At 68.3% G+C, this 15,855-nt stretch overlaps 1 protein-coding gene across 1 annotated transcript; it reads right to left on the bottom strand.

The window, feature by feature from the left end:
* Positions 1-7,016: 7,016 nt before the first annotated feature.
* On the bottom strand, positions 7,017-14,701 carry SIK1 (salt inducible kinase 1). Its single transcript, XM_037524878.1, has 13 exons — positions 14,546-14,701; positions 14,026-14,142; positions 11,915-11,978; positions 11,645-11,806; positions 11,437-11,561; positions 11,230-11,353; positions 10,505-10,728; positions 10,120-10,269; positions 9,781-9,903; positions 9,455-9,674; positions 8,673-8,948; positions 7,994-8,228; positions 7,017-7,600 (listed from the first exon to the last, which is right to left on the bottom strand). Exons 1-13 carry the CDS (start codon positions 14,699-14,701, stop codon positions 7,216-7,218), a joined length of 2,361 nt encoding a protein of 786 aa, XP_037380775.1. The 3' UTR covers positions 7,017-7,215.
* Between the last annotated feature and the right edge of the window lie 1,154 nt (positions 14,702-15,855).

Raw genomic sequence — 15,855 nt, 5'->3', positions numbered from 1 at the left:
CTGTGCCGGCCAGACGTCCTCCGCAGGGACGCCCAGGAGCCGAGGGCTCCGGCCTATTGGCCTGCACACGCACCCACGCAGGCCCCACCCGCAGGCCCCTGCAGACCCCGGCCCCGGAGCACCCGCCCTCTGCAGGCCCCAGCGCCCCCTGATGCTAGGGCCACGGCAGCCATTCTGTGACTGTAGGAAAACAAGGACCCCTGAGCAGGGGCCCAGGACCCCCAGCTGCTGAGGCCAGCACCGCGGCCCCCTCCCCAGACCAGAGGAAGGGCCGCTTGGGGCCGCCTGTCCTGCTGCTCACGCGGGCTTGCTGGGGACGTGCCGGAGGCGAGCGGAGCCTCTCCCGGTGACTGTCCAGAGCGTGAGGTCGGGCAGGGCACCTGCTGACCAGGGCTGCCTCCTGTGCGCCCGCCAGGCTGGTGCTGTCTCTTTCCTGGGAACAAACACATCATCTCACGGCTCCTCCCGCGCGCTTTTTAAAAGCTGGGGGTGAGTGGAGGGGGGTTTCCTTTTTCCTCGCTCTTCCCTCATGCTCAGGTTCCCTGTGGCGGCCATGACTGCTGTCTGCAGTGCCCCAACCCCCAGCAGCTTGCCCACCCCCACCCCCCGTACCCTCACCCCCACCAGCAGCCCCACCCCGCCCCGGGAGACTGAGGTGATGAGGAGCCAGGGCCGCTTCCCTTGATTGTTGACCACTGGGGTAGTTTGCAGAGCCCCAGGCGTGCCCTTCAGAGAGCCCCGTGGGTGGCCACACCTTTGAGGGCAAACCTGAGGGTGGGGGGACAGGTGGTCCTGGCCTTGGCTGTGCAGCGGCAGGGGCAGGCGCTGGCCTGCTGGGGGCAGAGGTGGTCTCGGGTTCTGTGAGGACGTCAGCAGGGCCAGGCTTAGTGGGCCTTGGCGCCAGGCGGGTGGCGTATGTGCACACTCAGGCACACACACATGCACATACAACACACATGGACAGCAGCACACACCCATTTGCACACACCTACACGCACAGGCACACAGCCGCACACGCCCAGGTGTACCCCTCCACAGGTATGCACGCCCACATGCACACTCGCAGGCACACACCCACACACACAAGACACCCACATGCCTGCACACATGTGCACACACACCCATGCATGCAACACACCCACGCACACGCCCACATGCCCACACACAGGCATGCACACATGCACACGGCCGAGGAGCCAGCAACCCCAATGCTTGACTTCTGAGCCTTGCGGTCATCTTACAGCCCCGGGCCGGGTTGGGCTCAGGAGGCGCCCAGGGAGCAGAGTCGGGTGTCAGCAGGGCTGCCCCCCACAGGAAGCAGGCCCAAGGGCTTTTCCGGAAGGCTCCCTGGCTGCCCATGACACCCCGGCACCATGCCCACCTGTGACCTGGTTCTGGAGACCCCTGGGGCCGGGACCCGGGCACTGACTGCAGGAGGGAGGCCCGAGGCCCTTGGGCTCCCCGCCGCCCCGTGAACTGCACTCTTGTGGGGTTTTCCCTGGAGCCCTGGGGCTGACGGCAGAGGGTGGCTACAGCACACATACCCAGCACCCCAGGCTCCCCAAGAGGCCCTCACAGGGGCGTGCTTTACTGCCCAAGAGCCCAGGAGAGAGCGAACGTCCACCCCTGAACGTGGGGCTGGGGTCTGTGGGGTCAGGGCTGGCGGCTCATGGGGGAGCCAACCAGGGGCAGCGGGCCAAGGGGCAGGGCGTGCCACACCGCACCGGGGGGTGCCCCGACTCCGGACAGGAAGAGCCTCCCGCACCTGCGGACGCGGCTGGACCAGAGCTGCGGCGGGGGGTGGGGGGCACCACTGGCCAGCACGGGGCTGTGGGCTCCAGCGAGGCTCGGGGGGTGGCGTGGGGGGGTGGGGGGCAGCGCTGGCCCCTCCCTGCTCTCGAGCGCGGCACCGCAGCAGCGTCAGGAGAGGCGGCCGCCTGGGCTGGCTGCGCTGCGTGTTGGAGGGGCTGGTTTTCAGTCTGGGGGCTGGAAGGGCAGAGAGGAAAAGGGGGCTAGAAGGGGGCCCGGGAAGGGGAGAGCCGCAGAGCGTGGGTGCGGGTCGCGGGGAGGCCCCTGCGGGTGAGGGAGGAGACCCCTCGCTCTGCCTTGCTTCCCACCGCACCCCTCCCAGCCCCTCTTCAGCAGCGAGGGGCTCCCCTCCCACCTTTGCCCCACCCCCAACTCGCAGGCAGAGCCTCAGAGCCTCTGGGCAGCACCCCACAGCAGCCTGGGGCTCCCAGTCGGCACTGAGAGGCCGGCCCTGCCAGCTGCCCGGGCCTGGACAGCCTCTGTCCCTCGCGGAGGGCGTGTGTTTACACCCCGCGGGGCCGGGCACGGCCGACCCCACCCCTGCGTGTCCTTGAACTTTGGGGGGCCTCGGGGCCTGGCAGCACCTGCCCTGGCCACCCGGCAAGGGGGGCGGAGCCGCAGAGGCCGGCCAGGCCGGCCCCCGGGGAGAGCCCGCCTGCGTGTGGCCCTGCCTGCCCGCACACGTCACCCGCGTCCTCGCCCAAGGTCAAGCCCGCAGGTGTCTCACCTGGAGTGTGGGGAGGGCGGGAGGAAGCCCTTCACGCATGAGTCGTCCTGAAAGCCCCGCGGGGACGCCCGGCCCCATCTCCCCGCCTCCCGCCTCCCACGCCGGCCCCCTGGGCAGGGAAGGAGCCAGGAGCTGCTTCCTGTGTTGTCTGGTTACCCGGCCCGTCCTGTCCACCCCAGCCTCGGGGCACAGCGGGAGCTGGAGGGGCAGCTGGGGCTGGGGAGCTCCCGCAGGGGCCCTTCTGGAAGCATCCAGGCACCTGGCAGTGTGGGCTCCTGAGCAGGAGCGGCACCTCGGCCACGGCTGCCCCAGGCCAATCCCCCCTGCCGCCGGCGCTGGGACCTGGGGTCCAGCCACAGCCTGCAGCCCAGAGGGCCTGGGCAGAGGGAGGTCAGTAGGGCCGCGGGGGCTCTGCCTTGGCAATGAGTCGTTCCCTGAGACAAGCAAGGAGATGCCCGTGCCCTGCAGGGGCCGTATCTGCAGCACAGCCGCGGGGGTGAGCTCACCCGCTGGGCACGGCCGGCCAGGGACCAGGGGCACCGCCATGCGCCGAGGCCAGGAGCCCCCGTGAGTAGCCCCACCCGGCTGGCCCCACCCACAGGGCCCTCGGCCGGGTCTTTGGCATCATGTTTGAAGACAAACTCAGGCAGTGGAGCCCAGTTTGCCGTAAACCTGTGTCCCTCTGCCTGGAGGGAGGGCGGTGCTGGCCCCGGCTCTCCTCCAAGGTCACTGCTCCCGGGGTCACCACTGCTGTGGGCTCCTGTGGACTAATGTGACCCCGTCTCCCCAGCGCCCCGGCAGATGCCCAGAAACACCCAGCGCTGGGCACCTGATGGTGTCACAGGCCGACACCGGCCGCTGGGTCACCAGCCCCTACTGCGCCGCAGACGCTGGGCATGGCCTCCAGCCTCGTGCCAGCCGCAGACGCACAGGAGCCAGGCCTAGCGGCCGCGTGCACACATACCCGCATTGGGCCTCGCTCTGTCTGCAGAGTCTGCAGGAGGGTCTGCTCTGGAGGCCTGCACGGCCAGTGCGACCGTCTGGGTGGCTGCCCCGCGTCGAGCGGGGCCGTTGGCTGGAGTGCCGGCCAGTGCCCGCCAGACGCTCTGAAGGATGCCTGGACCAAAGGCCGCGGCTGCCCCCGGGAGGCTGCGAGGCCATGAGGAGGGGCCGCGTGTTATTACTTGCAGCCCGGTGGCCGGCACGTGGGTGGCCTGCGCAGAGCCAGCCAGCCGGAGCCAGGCACACGCGTCCATGCCAGGAGCAGGCCAGGCCTGAGGGACGAGCCGCTAAACAGGCCAGAGCGAGGCCGGGGTCGCCAGGGAGGGCTCCGCACAGGGAGCGAACACGGGTTTGGGGTAAAACAGCAAAATAAGATTCTGGCTATAAACGTGCTTTTCCTTTTTCAGCCTCACTGAGGTAAAATTAATTGTATGTATTTCCAAAGAACAATATGAAATCGATGAGGTCATTTCATGGAAAGATGCCCCGTGGAGGCACCGGGCTCCCGCCGTGGCTGCCCATGCTGAGTCTGCGGCCTCCCCCTGGGCGTCTCCGGCCCGTCTGGCTCCACATTTCTGAAACGCTTCCCCGTGGGGCACGGGCGGCGGTGGCAGAGGCCACCCCTGGACCGGTGTGCAGCCGCCACCCTCCCTGCTGGCCCTGGCCCCAGACGGGCGCGACCGATGACAGCCCCTTGCTCGTCACTCGTCTCTGCCCGGGCAGGGACCAGGCCTGGCCTCTGCATGTCGTCTTCAGCTGACCCCCGTGGTCCTGACGTTGCCTCCACTCCGGCAGAGGCACAGGCCTCCTCTGTCCACACCCTTCATGGAGACCCCCATGGACTCAGTGACCCCAGTGACAGGGCGGTGCCCATACTGGGCCTGGCCCATGCGCCTTCTGGCCCCGCTGGCCTCCCGGTTCAGCACCCTTTGAGCCACGTGGGGATCCCCCGGGGCGCCCGCACAAGCAGAGGCCGGGGCGACCTTGGCTGGGCCCCGCCCCCACAGTGAGGACCCGCCTGCCTCTAGGCCTTGTGGGCGCTGTGCTGTGGTGACCTTGAGGCCGTCAAGTCCAGGCCCTGAAGGCATCTTTGGGGTCCCGGGCCTCTCCCTCCAGCCCCTGGCCTGTGCCCTGACCCCCGCTGGCTCTTCTTCAGCGGCTGCTGTCCCCGGGCAGGAGTGCCCAGAGCCCTTCCCTCATGTGGTGATGAGATGCACACGGCAAGGTCACTGCCGTGGCCACTTCTCCTTGTCTGCCCGGGGCACCCAGCCACCCACGCCGCAGTGCACCCCCACCCCACGCCCCAGACCTCTCTCCATCCCATGAAACTGAAACTGCATCCAACCCCCAGCACCCCCGTTCCCTGCATCTGGGGCCCATGGCCAGGGCCTCCACGAGGTGCAGGCGTGTTTCCTGGTGAGGCGAGTCCCAGCACAGGTCGTGGGCACCCGGCGCGGGGTGGGGAGACTCCTCTGAGCCGGGCGCTCCCCCGGGGGCCTGTGTGCCGCGTGTCCACTGCCCCAGACGCTGGGGGGCATCCACCACGGCTGCTGTGGGCACAGGTACCTGGTGTCTGCCCAGAGCGGGTGATGGGGGCACGTGACTCTGGAGAGCTCCCAGGAGCTTCCCCGCAGGCTGCCCTGCTTCCCCTGCCCCAGGCCGGATGTGTGGGGGCGAAGAGGTTGAGTAGCCAAAACACATTTGCCAGGTGGTAAAGTGAAGAGAATCCGTCCTTCTCGGAAGCAGCTGCAGCTGCCCTGAGGCTGGAAGGGGGAGGTCAGCCCCAGGAGGCCAAGACGCTGCTGGGCGGTGGGTTCCTCCCAACTCCTGAGCAGAAGTGGGTTCCGGATGCTTGGACCCCAGAGCAAAAGTGAGTGACCGCCGGAAGGGGAAGACCGGCCAGGGTGTGAGGCCGTAGACGCCAGCAGGTGCTGCTCCCCCCCAGCCCAGGGCCTCCGCCTGGCCTCTGGCCCCTGGGAGCCTACAGGGGCTCCTCTCAGCCCAGCCCTGGGCTCCAGACGCTCTCCCTAAGATCTGAGACCCCCAAGCCCAGGGGATGGGGCCTCCCGCTGCGGCAGCCCCCACAGAGGAACTCAGGCTGGAACACAGGTTTTTTCCCCAAATATTTTATTTAAATATTAAATTAAAAAACATACATCCACTAATTTGGCAGACATTTCTCATGGTAACATAAGAAACAAGGTAATTCAGGTGTGTGTGGTAAAAAAAAAACAACCACGTCTTCACCGGACCCCGCCGCGCTTTGAACAGGCCGCCCGGCGCAGGCAATGGAGAAGCCACGGCGCAACCACGGCGCACACGCACACGCCTCGCACACACACGCCTCGCACACGCACACGCTGGGGCCGACAGACAGGAGAGCAGCGCGAGGAGAGCCCGCTGGGAGAGTAAAGTGCTTGTCAGGAGAGGCCGCGGGCGCCGGGAGGGCAGCGCGCCCGCTGCCAGCGCAGGAGCCGGGCCCCGGCCAGACCCGCCGCCTCCGCCCTCCGGCCGTGCGGGCAGCAGCAGGTGTGAGGAGACGCGCCCCCCGGGCCGGGCGCGCCGCCAGCCCTCCCCTCGGGCCCGGGCGCTCTTTGGCTTCGACAGAGGCCGCTGCCCATGCCGCCGCCTCTGCGTGTTAATACTGGGGGCGGGCGGCCGGCGGGCTGAAGGCACCTGGGGTGGTGGCGGGACGGCTGGGCGCGGCCAGGCCCCGCTCCCACTCGCGAGAGGCTTCCGCGGGCCCGGCCGCCACCTGAGTTTCCGGGCCAGGTGAGGCCGCGCCTCCGCCTCCACCAGGCCCGGCGAGCAAGCGCCGTGGCGCGGCCAGCGGGGCGGCTTCACCCGGAACACAACGTGTAGTAAAAAATATAAAAAATAAGTAGTGTTATCTGTCTATATACATACAGTGTCTGCGTGGGACGGGAGCAGCGCTGGACCACAAGCCCCGGCGCGCGGCCCCCGGACGGCGCGGCCCTCAGTCGGCGGCTCTCCGGGACCCTGATCTCAATCTCGCGAAAACCGAGGCGCGGCGGCCGAGCAGGAAGGAACCCGCCGGCGGCACCTCACCCTGCGGGCTCCTCCCCAGCCTGGGGGCCACCGGACCCCCCTCCAGGAGTGGGAGAAACGTCCTCCACGCCTGACGGGGGACGCCAAGAAGCTGCGGGCCACCTTCTCTTTAAAAGGCCGCGGGGGCTTTAACGACGTCCATAGAGCGGAGTTCGCAGCTTCCCCTGAAGCCCAAGTGTTTCAGGAAATGGAGCACGAACTTAAAAAAGGTGCCAACACACTCGCCGTGGCCCACGCACTCCCCAGCCACCAGCCCCGCGGCTCAGCAGCACCCACCCCGGCCACCCTCTGGGAGCCCCAACGGGTTCCCGCACCCGCGCACGAAGGGCTGGCAGAAGCCAGGAGCCCAGCCCGGCCCTCACCTGCCCCCCCGCCCCGCCTGCCCTGCCCCGCCCCGCACCCCCCAACTCCCTCAGTGACCCCGTCACCAGTTTCCACCCTCCTCAGAGCTGCAGCTGTTCAGTGCAAGAAAACCAGTAAAACAGAAAATAAACCAAAAGCCAAACACCAAACGTATTGCTTGATCTGCTTCCAGAGCCGCCGGCTTCCAGTCCCGAAACGTCTTCACGTCCTCTGAAATTATTGCTTTGAAGAGTCGCTGCCGGCCCTCACTGCACCAGGACGAAGGTGCCCCGCCGGCTGGCGGTCAGGTCCTCCATCTCGCAGTCCCCCTGAGGCAGCCCCGCCGGCTCCAGGCCGGGGCGCAGCATGGCGAAGTGCGGCGGTAGGGCCGGGGCGGCGGGCAGCGGGGCGGCGCGCGGGCTGATGCGCAGGTGGGCGTCCAGGAGCTGGGCGGCCGATGCCACCGGGGAGACGCCGGCCTGGAGGACGGGGGGTGGTGGCAGCGGGCCAGGCCCCAGCCCCTTCTGCAGTCCGGATACGAGGAGGGTACTGGGGAGCGAGGGCGCCCGGGCGCCGTCGGCGGGCACAAGGGCCAGCGGGGCCGGCTGGCAGCCAGGTAGGGTGCTAGGGTGGTGCTGGAGCTGGAGCAGCCTGTGAAGGGAGGGCACCACCGGTCAGTGGGCTCTGCAGACCCCCGAGCCAGCCCCCGAGTCCAGCCCGCCCTGCAGGGCCTCAGGAGTGGGGATGATGTGACTAATCCCCTGAGCAAGTCCTGACATTTCCATGCCCAGCCTCGTGCTCGGAGCAGCTCAGAGATGCCGACCAGACGTGACATTCTTACTCACGGCACCCCGCCCCACTCCCCGCTGCAGAGCAGCAGCCTGGCTGCTCCCACCCGCCGATGGGAACCAGCCCCAGGCCTGGCAGCTCCCCTGTGCCTAGGACAGAGGGCGCACTAGTCTGATTAAGGGGGGCCGCTGGGCGGAGGCCACCTAAGAGCACCCCATGCGCAAGTAGCCTCGGGGTGGGGCTGGGCGGGCGTACCTCTGTTGGTGCAGGACCTCTTCCAGCAGGCTCCTGCCCTCTCGGCCGCCAGCCCCACCTCCGGCCAGGCCTGGGCTCGGGGCGGGCAGCTGCAAGGGGCTCAGGCCGGCTCTGGTGGCCCGGCTGGAGGAGGAGGGCTGGCACACCTGGCGGGCCAGCCCCTTGATCTTGTTCAGCCCCAGAAACCCTTTGGCCCTGGCATTCTTCCTCAGCTGCTGCCGGAAGGCTTTCAGGCCTGGGGGAGACAAAGCCAGGATGACCCAGGGCCTCTTCCCAGCCCAGAGCACTGGCTGCGGCGCCTGGGGGTTCCCCTCCTTGGAGCGCGGTAAGGAAGGACAAGCCGCAGACGAGCCGGGAGACGGGCCTGCCCTGTCCAGGCCCTGGGCCCTCTGGGCACTGACGGCACCCCCACACCTCCCCCGCCCAGCAGGCAGTGTGGCTGCTTGTGCCAAGGGTCCCTCCCGGCCCCTGCCCTTCCTGGAGCTGCCGCCAGTGCAAGGCTTTTAGACCAGCTCAGGGCACACAAGCCCCTGCTCCCCAGAGGGCTGGAAGCCGAGGCACCTTTGGGAGCACCGCCTGGGAGCATGCTGCTGGGGGAGGGGGGCAGAGCACCGGGGGTCACACCCTTCTGGGGACAGTGTCTCTGGGGCGGGAGTGGGGCCCGGGCCCAGGAAGTCACCTTGCGTGAGCGACGTGTCTGACGCCCTCCGTCCTTCCTGAAAGCTGACGGGGAGCAGGGTAGCTGCACCCAGAGCCCCCTGTGCCTGCAGCACCGGGGTTGCGGACTGAGCCCCTAGGAGTGGCGAGGCCAGTCTAAGTGGGGAGCAGGTGCCCACCAGCCCCTGGGCAGCCAGGCACCCGCCGAACATCGCAGGGCCGCTGCCGGCGGAGAAGGTCAGGCAGCTGTCGGAGCTGGTGCCGTCGGAGGGGCCGGCTGCGGAGGAGACGACGATGCCTGCAGAGAGCGCGAGCGGTCATCCTGGAGGGCCTCGCACCTGAGGCACGCACGGCCTCCCGCCGCCATCCACCAGGTTTCTCTGCCCGGAAGGGTTGGGTCTCTCTGCTGCCCGAGCCCCGGGGGGCGTCTCCACACCCCCGACAGCTGGCTCTCCCAGCCTCCGCATCTCTACCCCCAACCCTGGGAGAAGGGAGGGCCACAGGCCACCAGGGCCAGGGAGCCTGGACAGCAGTGGCCACCAGGGGGCTGTGCTGGCAGCGGATGGTGGGCCTCAGACCCTGACGCCGGGCCTCGGTGAAGGCCTGCCTTGCCTGGCACCTGGGGTGGCCAACCCCGTGCGCCCCGTCGCCACCGAGCAGACGCGTCAGTGTGGCTGGGGCTCAGGGCTCAGACAAACAGCAGCGCAGACTCCACGCAGGAGGACGCCGAGAGTCCCAGTCAGGCTCGGCCTGGGCCCGCCCAGCCTTCGCCGTGACCCCCAGGCCGCGCTCCGGGACACTCACAGGGAGGGGCGCACGGGGAGCAGCAGGCGGAGACCTCGGCCAGGGTGTGTCTCCGGCCGGTGCTGCCAGGCAAGGGCTCCTCCGGCGCCTCCAGCTCCTCCTCCAGGCCTGCGCCCTGCCCGGCCTCCTCGCTGATGGCGGTGTCCAGCAGGCTGCTGGGCGACAGGGGGCGCTGCCGGAGCCCTGCGCTGCAGCTGCCGTCCACGGGGAAGAGCAGGGGCTGTGGGAACAGATGCTGGGTCTAACTCCCGGGGTTCCTGGAGACCACTGCCCTGGCGCCAGCCCCCAGGGATGTTAGCCTGGCCTGCCGGCAGGCGCACACACACCTGCAGCGCGCCGTGGAGGCCATAGTCCATGTCGGCCTGCAGGACGGCCTGGCCCAGGGTCTGGGGCTGTGGGCACAGCAGGGCAGATCGGAAAGCGTCTCCAGGAAAGCCTTCTGAGGGCACCTGGGGACAGCAGAGGAGGATGATCGCCGTCAAGAGACGCCTCTCTCTGGGGTGCGGGGTGACCGGGAAGCCCCAAGAGGCCGGCCTGGGCAGGCGTGGGAACAAGTGGCACCCCCACCCTCTCCAGGGCGCTGGTTGGCAGCTCACAGGTGAAGCCCCGCGCTGGACAGGGGCGGGATGGGGGCCACGCCAGGGCTGAAACACGCGAGCCCTCACCTCGAAACCGCTGAGGTCGGAGCTCCGGGGTCGCTGCTGCCTGGCCAGCCCGGGCCGGGCCCCTGGTGGGCTGCCCCGATACTCCTTCAGCCGCTCAAGGAGGAGGTAGTAAATGGCGGCAAAGTGGTTGTAGCTGCTGTTCTGCAGGGACTGGGAGAGGCGGGGCCGGTCAGCGTGCACAGAGAGCCGTGTGCGTGGGGCGGCGCCACGGCCACTCCCAGCAAGCGCCAGGCCCAGCAGGCCCCTCCTGGGGCTATTCTGGGGCAGCCGAGAATACCCGAGAGGACGGCCCTTAAATTAGACCCGCTCCCGTTTTAACCGGGCGGCCGAGGCCTGCCTGGACACCGAGCTGCGCGGGGCGGGGGCGGGGAGCACGGGCACCCACCTCCACAGTCCTCTGCCGGTCGACGCCCAGGGCCTGCATGATGCCAAGCGCCTGCTCGTCGTAGTCGCCCAGGTTGGAGCCGCAGCTGAGCACAGAGAGGGCCGGGCAGGCCAGCTGCGGCACAGAGGGGTCGGCCTGCATCCACCTGTGCTGGCGGATCTGGGCCACGGTGATGCGCTTGGCGGGGTCCAGCACCAGCATGCGGCGGATCAGCGTCTCACAGTCTGGGGTGGAGAGAGGCGCCCTGAGTCCCCGTGGGCAGCCTGGTCCCCAAGACAGCCCCGCGGGACACAGCCCCTCACGCACACCAGACACTGGCCATTTCAAGGACATCCAGGCCAGGACAAGCCACCAGGCAGGCGCCACCTAGAGCCTGCCACACACAGGGCTCAGGGCTCCCGCGCGCCAGTGAGTGGGGTGTCTCCACCGGGGGGGACAGAGAGCCCCTCAGTGCCTATGGTGGGCTCGGGGGTGGGGGCTCCTGCTGACGCCAGGCAGAGGTCCAGAGACCAGACCTGTGGCCCGCAGAGCGCAGCGCCCGTCTGCCCCGCGCCAGCAGGCGCTGAAAGGGTGCGGGCCGCAGGCATCTAGGGAACAGGCCACGGCGCCCGGGCTGACTCAGCCAGCAGCAGGGACGGTCGAGCCGGCCATTCAGGAAGTAAATTCCTCTCCTCCTCCAAACTCCCCTCCCGGGTGACCCGACGGCCCGAGTGGAGGGCACCCACCTTGGGACATGAAGAAGGGGATGCGGAAGCGGCCCTCCAGCACCCGCTGCCGCAGCGCCGGCAGGCTGGGCCCATCGAAGGGCAGGGAGCCGCAGACCAGCACGTACAGCACCACGCCCAGGCTCTGCAGGGGCAGAGGGCGTCAGCCCCACTCACCCTCACCACCGCCGCGGCCCCCCCACCCCCACCCCGGGCACAGCCTCCTACCCAGACATCCAGTTGGGGGCCTTCGTACTCCTTCCCCTCAAAGACTTCGGGGGCTGCGTAGGGGGGGCTCCCACACCACGTGGACAGAGGCTCTCCCGACTTGTAGAAATTCCCGAATCCAAAATCTGAGAGGGAAGGCAACAGTCGCTGGAGTTCAGCGGGAGGCCAGGGTGGCGGCCCCAGGGCTGGCCCGCGGGACGGCCCTTGCCTGCCAGCTTGATGTCCATGTTGGCATCCAGCAGCAGGTTCTCGGTCTTGAGGTCCCGGTGAACGACATGGTGGCTGTGGCAGTACTCCACGGCCGACAGGATCTGCCAGAACTTCTTCCGCGCTTCCTCCTCGCTGAGGTGCCCGTGGGAAGTCAGGTAATCTGAGGGGCAGAGCGAGGCCACGGGTCAGGCAGCGGCGGACCAGGCCAGCCACGCCCCTCCAAGCTAGGCCCCGCTTTCAACAGGCCCGAGAAGCAGGCGCAGCTTACCAAACATTTCTCCGTTTTTGGCGAACTCGGTGACGATGTAGAGCATGTCCTTCGTCTCCATGACCTGGGAGGAGAGAGACAGGGGCTGAGCCGCACGAAGGCACGCGGGCCGCGGAGACCCTGGCCGGGCGCTCTGGCCCTCCCAGGGTGACGCCGCCGCTCTTCCTGAAGGAAAGGAAGGGGGCAGACCGCTGGAAGCGACAACGAGGGGCTGCAGTTCAGAAAAGGCCCTGACGGCCAGAGGGCCCCTCGCCGACTCGCGCCCTGGCAGACGCTTGCTCAGTGAAGCAAAATGCGCAGTCGCGCCTGGCGCCGCTCTCAGGACCCCTGCTCGCCCACCTGGGCGCCAGCGGCTTCAGAGCCAGTGGTGGGGCCGGACTAGGGCTTCTAGAAGCCTCGCCAGCAGCAGCTGACTCAAGCCAGTGGCCAGGCGCCCAGCAGCAGGCCGCCGCCCGTGAGTCCCGGCCGGGGAAGCGAGCACCTGGGCCCAAGGTCTGGCCGGCTCTGCTAGGCGAGCAGGAAGAGCTGACTCCTCAGGTGTGTCAACAGCGGCAGCCCATGTCAAATACGCCTCCCAGGCTCACTTAGTGATCGAGAACTTGGTTTTACTTTGAAGACCTTTTTTTACAGCATTTATAACTCGCTAGGAGACGAGGTAAAACCCACGTCTGCGGCATGGAAAGAACGCGCGTTTACAACAGTTTAGAGACAGAGCCGCAACGTATTCTTAGAGGGAAACACTTTCCCGGGCTCCAACGGTGCCATCCGAGACAGACCCCTGAGTGGTGGCAAGCTGCGGGGAGGGCCTCTCGAGGCCGCGGGCACCCTGCGGGGTGGCTGGGACCCGCACCAGCCTTCCCCTGAGAGGGAGACCGCTGGCCCTCCCGCCACGGCTGACCCGGGAGACATCGCAGGGCCCGCAGCTGCGGTGAGAAAGCTCAGAGAGCGCTCACATCTGGCGGGTCCGGGCAGGGCCAGGGCCCACAAACCCACCATGGGCCCTTTGGGAAGCGGAGGGCCGGGCTCAGCTACGGGCAAGTCTCCGGTGAGAGACGCCCAGAATAGTGACCATTGGGGCAGGAGCCCGCGCGGCCACCACCATGGAGCAAGAAAAGCCGCCCACCTAGCCACACCAGGCACCAGGCCTGCTCAGCAGCGCCTGCCAAATAGGCCATGTGACTTCTCAGACACGCCAGCCACGAGGAACCCCGCACCCGCAGCTCTGCTCAAAAGCGACCACTGTCTGGAGCACGACCCGAGGGCCAGAGGCGCTGAGTGAGCTGTCCCCAGGCACGCAGCCGCAGCCCCTCGCACCACTGCCGTCACTCCACACGGGGTGTCAGCACCGCGCACGCACACACACCCCATGGGGCCGTGAGAGGCAGGAAAGGAACTTCGACCCCAACAGCAGGAGGGAGTCCCAGGGAGCAGACGGATTTCACGTTCGCGGGAGGAGGGGCGAGGCTTTAACTGCCCAGATCGAACCAGCACTTCACTCCAAAGACACAACCTATTAGTGTCAACACCAGAACAAAAGCGCCGTCACCAAAAAGCCCACGGACACAGGGCGAGGGGCGTTCTCAGGAGGAGTGACCGCCACGTGCCCGCTCCCCCGGGGCAGGGGGGGGGTTTCACCTCCATTCTGCATGGAAGAGTTGAGCCAAGGCGAGTGCCCGCCGCTGTCTTTTTGCAAGGTAAGTTCACAAAGACTGGCCAGAGCAGCTGGTTTTAAAGTTTAATAATTATCTGCAAAGGCGTGAAGGGTCTCCTTTTGCCCAAATCTGATTTTCTATACCAAGCGCCTGGCTCATGACAATACGTGCATCTGTTTGTTTTCAAAGTTAAGTAAACGTAGCCACCGGCCTCCGTGTATTTGAAAGTAGAAGTGATCACAATACTTAACAAAATTTTAACGAGACAATTCTCAATCCTCATGGCCCAAAAGCGCAGAAATAATTGTAAACACATTTGCACAGCTTAAAAAAAATCTATTTATCTTATACTGCCAACTCCCTGACTCCCACATACACCCCAAAAAGGACGGCCCTCAGACACTGCAACTTCCGCTGCTGGGGATAAAAACGGCAGACATGCCAGGATTATGCGCTTACCTGGTAGAGCTTTATGATGTGTGGGTGATTCAAAAGCTTCATGATTTGAACCTCCCGATAGATTTTCTCCAAGTTACTTGAATCTAAGCGTGTCTTATCGATTATTTTTATTGCAACCTGCAGATTTCACAGGGAAGGAATACTTGTAAAGAATATTTTCTCGGCAAAGAAAAACCCTCCCTTCACCTAATGTACCATTTTCCAGCTTTGCAGGTTAATTTCTAAAATGCTCTATGTCCACAAAAGGTCACAAAAAGTTGGAGGAAAAAATAGCCAAAGTAACCATTAACGTTACTTAAAATAGTCAAAGTTAGAGGAATGCCCCGTCCGGCTGGCCCGCTGACAGCCGGGCCGGCTCCCGGGTTATTCCGGTTGTTACCCGCCTTACTGCCCCGGAGCGTTTGCCCAAATCATGCAGAAATAAAGCTTTTTCTCCAGCTGAGCTAAAAACTTAGCATGACGCGCTGAGCCAGGGCCCGGGGTCCACCCGGCTGCCCGGCGGTCCGCGGCGCCCACGCACCTGGGTTTTGGTGACTCGGTGCCGCGCCAGCTTCACGACGGCGAAGTTGCCCTTGCCCAGGGTGCGCTCCACGTCGTAGAAGCCCACGCGCAGCGGCTTCTGCTGGCCCAGGCCCTGGCCCGCGGGCGCCGCGCCGAACTCCGACATGATCACCATGGCTCCGCGCCGCGCCTGCGGGGCCGCGGGGTGCTCAGCGCTGCCCCCCGCCCGCCGCGCCCCCCGCCCCGCGCGCCGCCCCCCGCCCCGGCCCCGGCCCCGGCCCGCCGCGAGCCCCGCCCCGCGCTGCCCGCCGCCCCGAACCGGACCCCCAGGGCCCGCAGGCCGCGCGGCGCCCCCCCCCGCGCCCCGGCCCCCGCGCCCCCCGCGCCCCCCGCGCCCCCGCCCCGCCGCCCGCAGCCGGTTCCGTCCACCCGGCCCGGCCCGCGCCCCGCCGCCCGGTCACGCCGCCGCCGCGTCGGGCCCGTCGGAACGCGCGCCCCGCTCCGCCGCCAGCCGGGCGGCCCCCCCGCGCCCCGCGCGCCCCCCGCGCCCCCCGCGCCCACACAAAGGGCGGCCCGGCCGGGCGCCCCCGCGCACCTGCGCCCGCCGCCCGCCGCTCGCCCCCGCCGCGCTCGGAGCGCCGGGGCCGGGACGCCGCTCGCCCCGCGGGCCCCGCCGCCCGCTCGGCCGCTCGCGCTGCTCGGGCGCCTGCCGCTCGGGTCGCCGCCGCCGCTGCTGCCGCCGCCCGGGCCGCGCCGCATGTCAGCCCCGGGCCCGCGCCGCGCTCCGGCCGCACGCGCCCCGGCCCCGCCCCGGCCCGCCCCGGCCCGCCCGCCCCGCGCCGCGCGCCCCGCCCCGCCCCCGCCCCCGCCCCGCGCGGCCGGGCCCATTGACGTCGCTTTGACGCCAGAGCGACGCGCGGCCGAGCGCCAGGCGGAGGGAGCGCGGGAGATCGGGCGGTTGCCAAGAGACGGGCGGCTCTGACGCGCGCGCCGGCGAGGCCGTCGCCCTGGCGACCGCGACGGTGACGTCAGGGAGCCGGCCGCCGAGGCCCGCCCACCCGGCCGCCTCCCGCGGGCGCGCGCCCCCTGCCGGGCTCCGCGGGCGCCGCGGGCCGCTCAGCCCCGCGTCCGGCGCGGCCCCCGCCGGCCCCCCCCCGGGGCTCGCTCGGGGCGGCTGCCGAGGCTGCCCCGTTGGGACGTGGGCGCCAGGCCCCGCGTCGGGCACGGACCCCCAAACGGCCATGGGAGCCCTCGGAGGCCCCTCGGGCGACGCGGGGGTCTCGCTGGGGCGGAGCTGCTCGCACCCCCACCCCACCCCCCCCCCCCACC

The sequence above is a fragment of the Talpa occidentalis genome, unplaced genomic scaffold (genome assembly GCF_014898055.3).
Source record: "Talpa occidentalis isolate TD23 unplaced genomic scaffold, MPIMG_talOcc4v2.1 talOcc4.4, whole genome shotgun sequence".
NCBI classification, from domain to species: Eukaryota; Metazoa; Chordata; class Mammalia; order Eulipotyphla; family Talpidae; genus Talpa; species Talpa occidentalis.
This window is presented reverse-complemented; position numbering and strand designations above follow the sequence as displayed.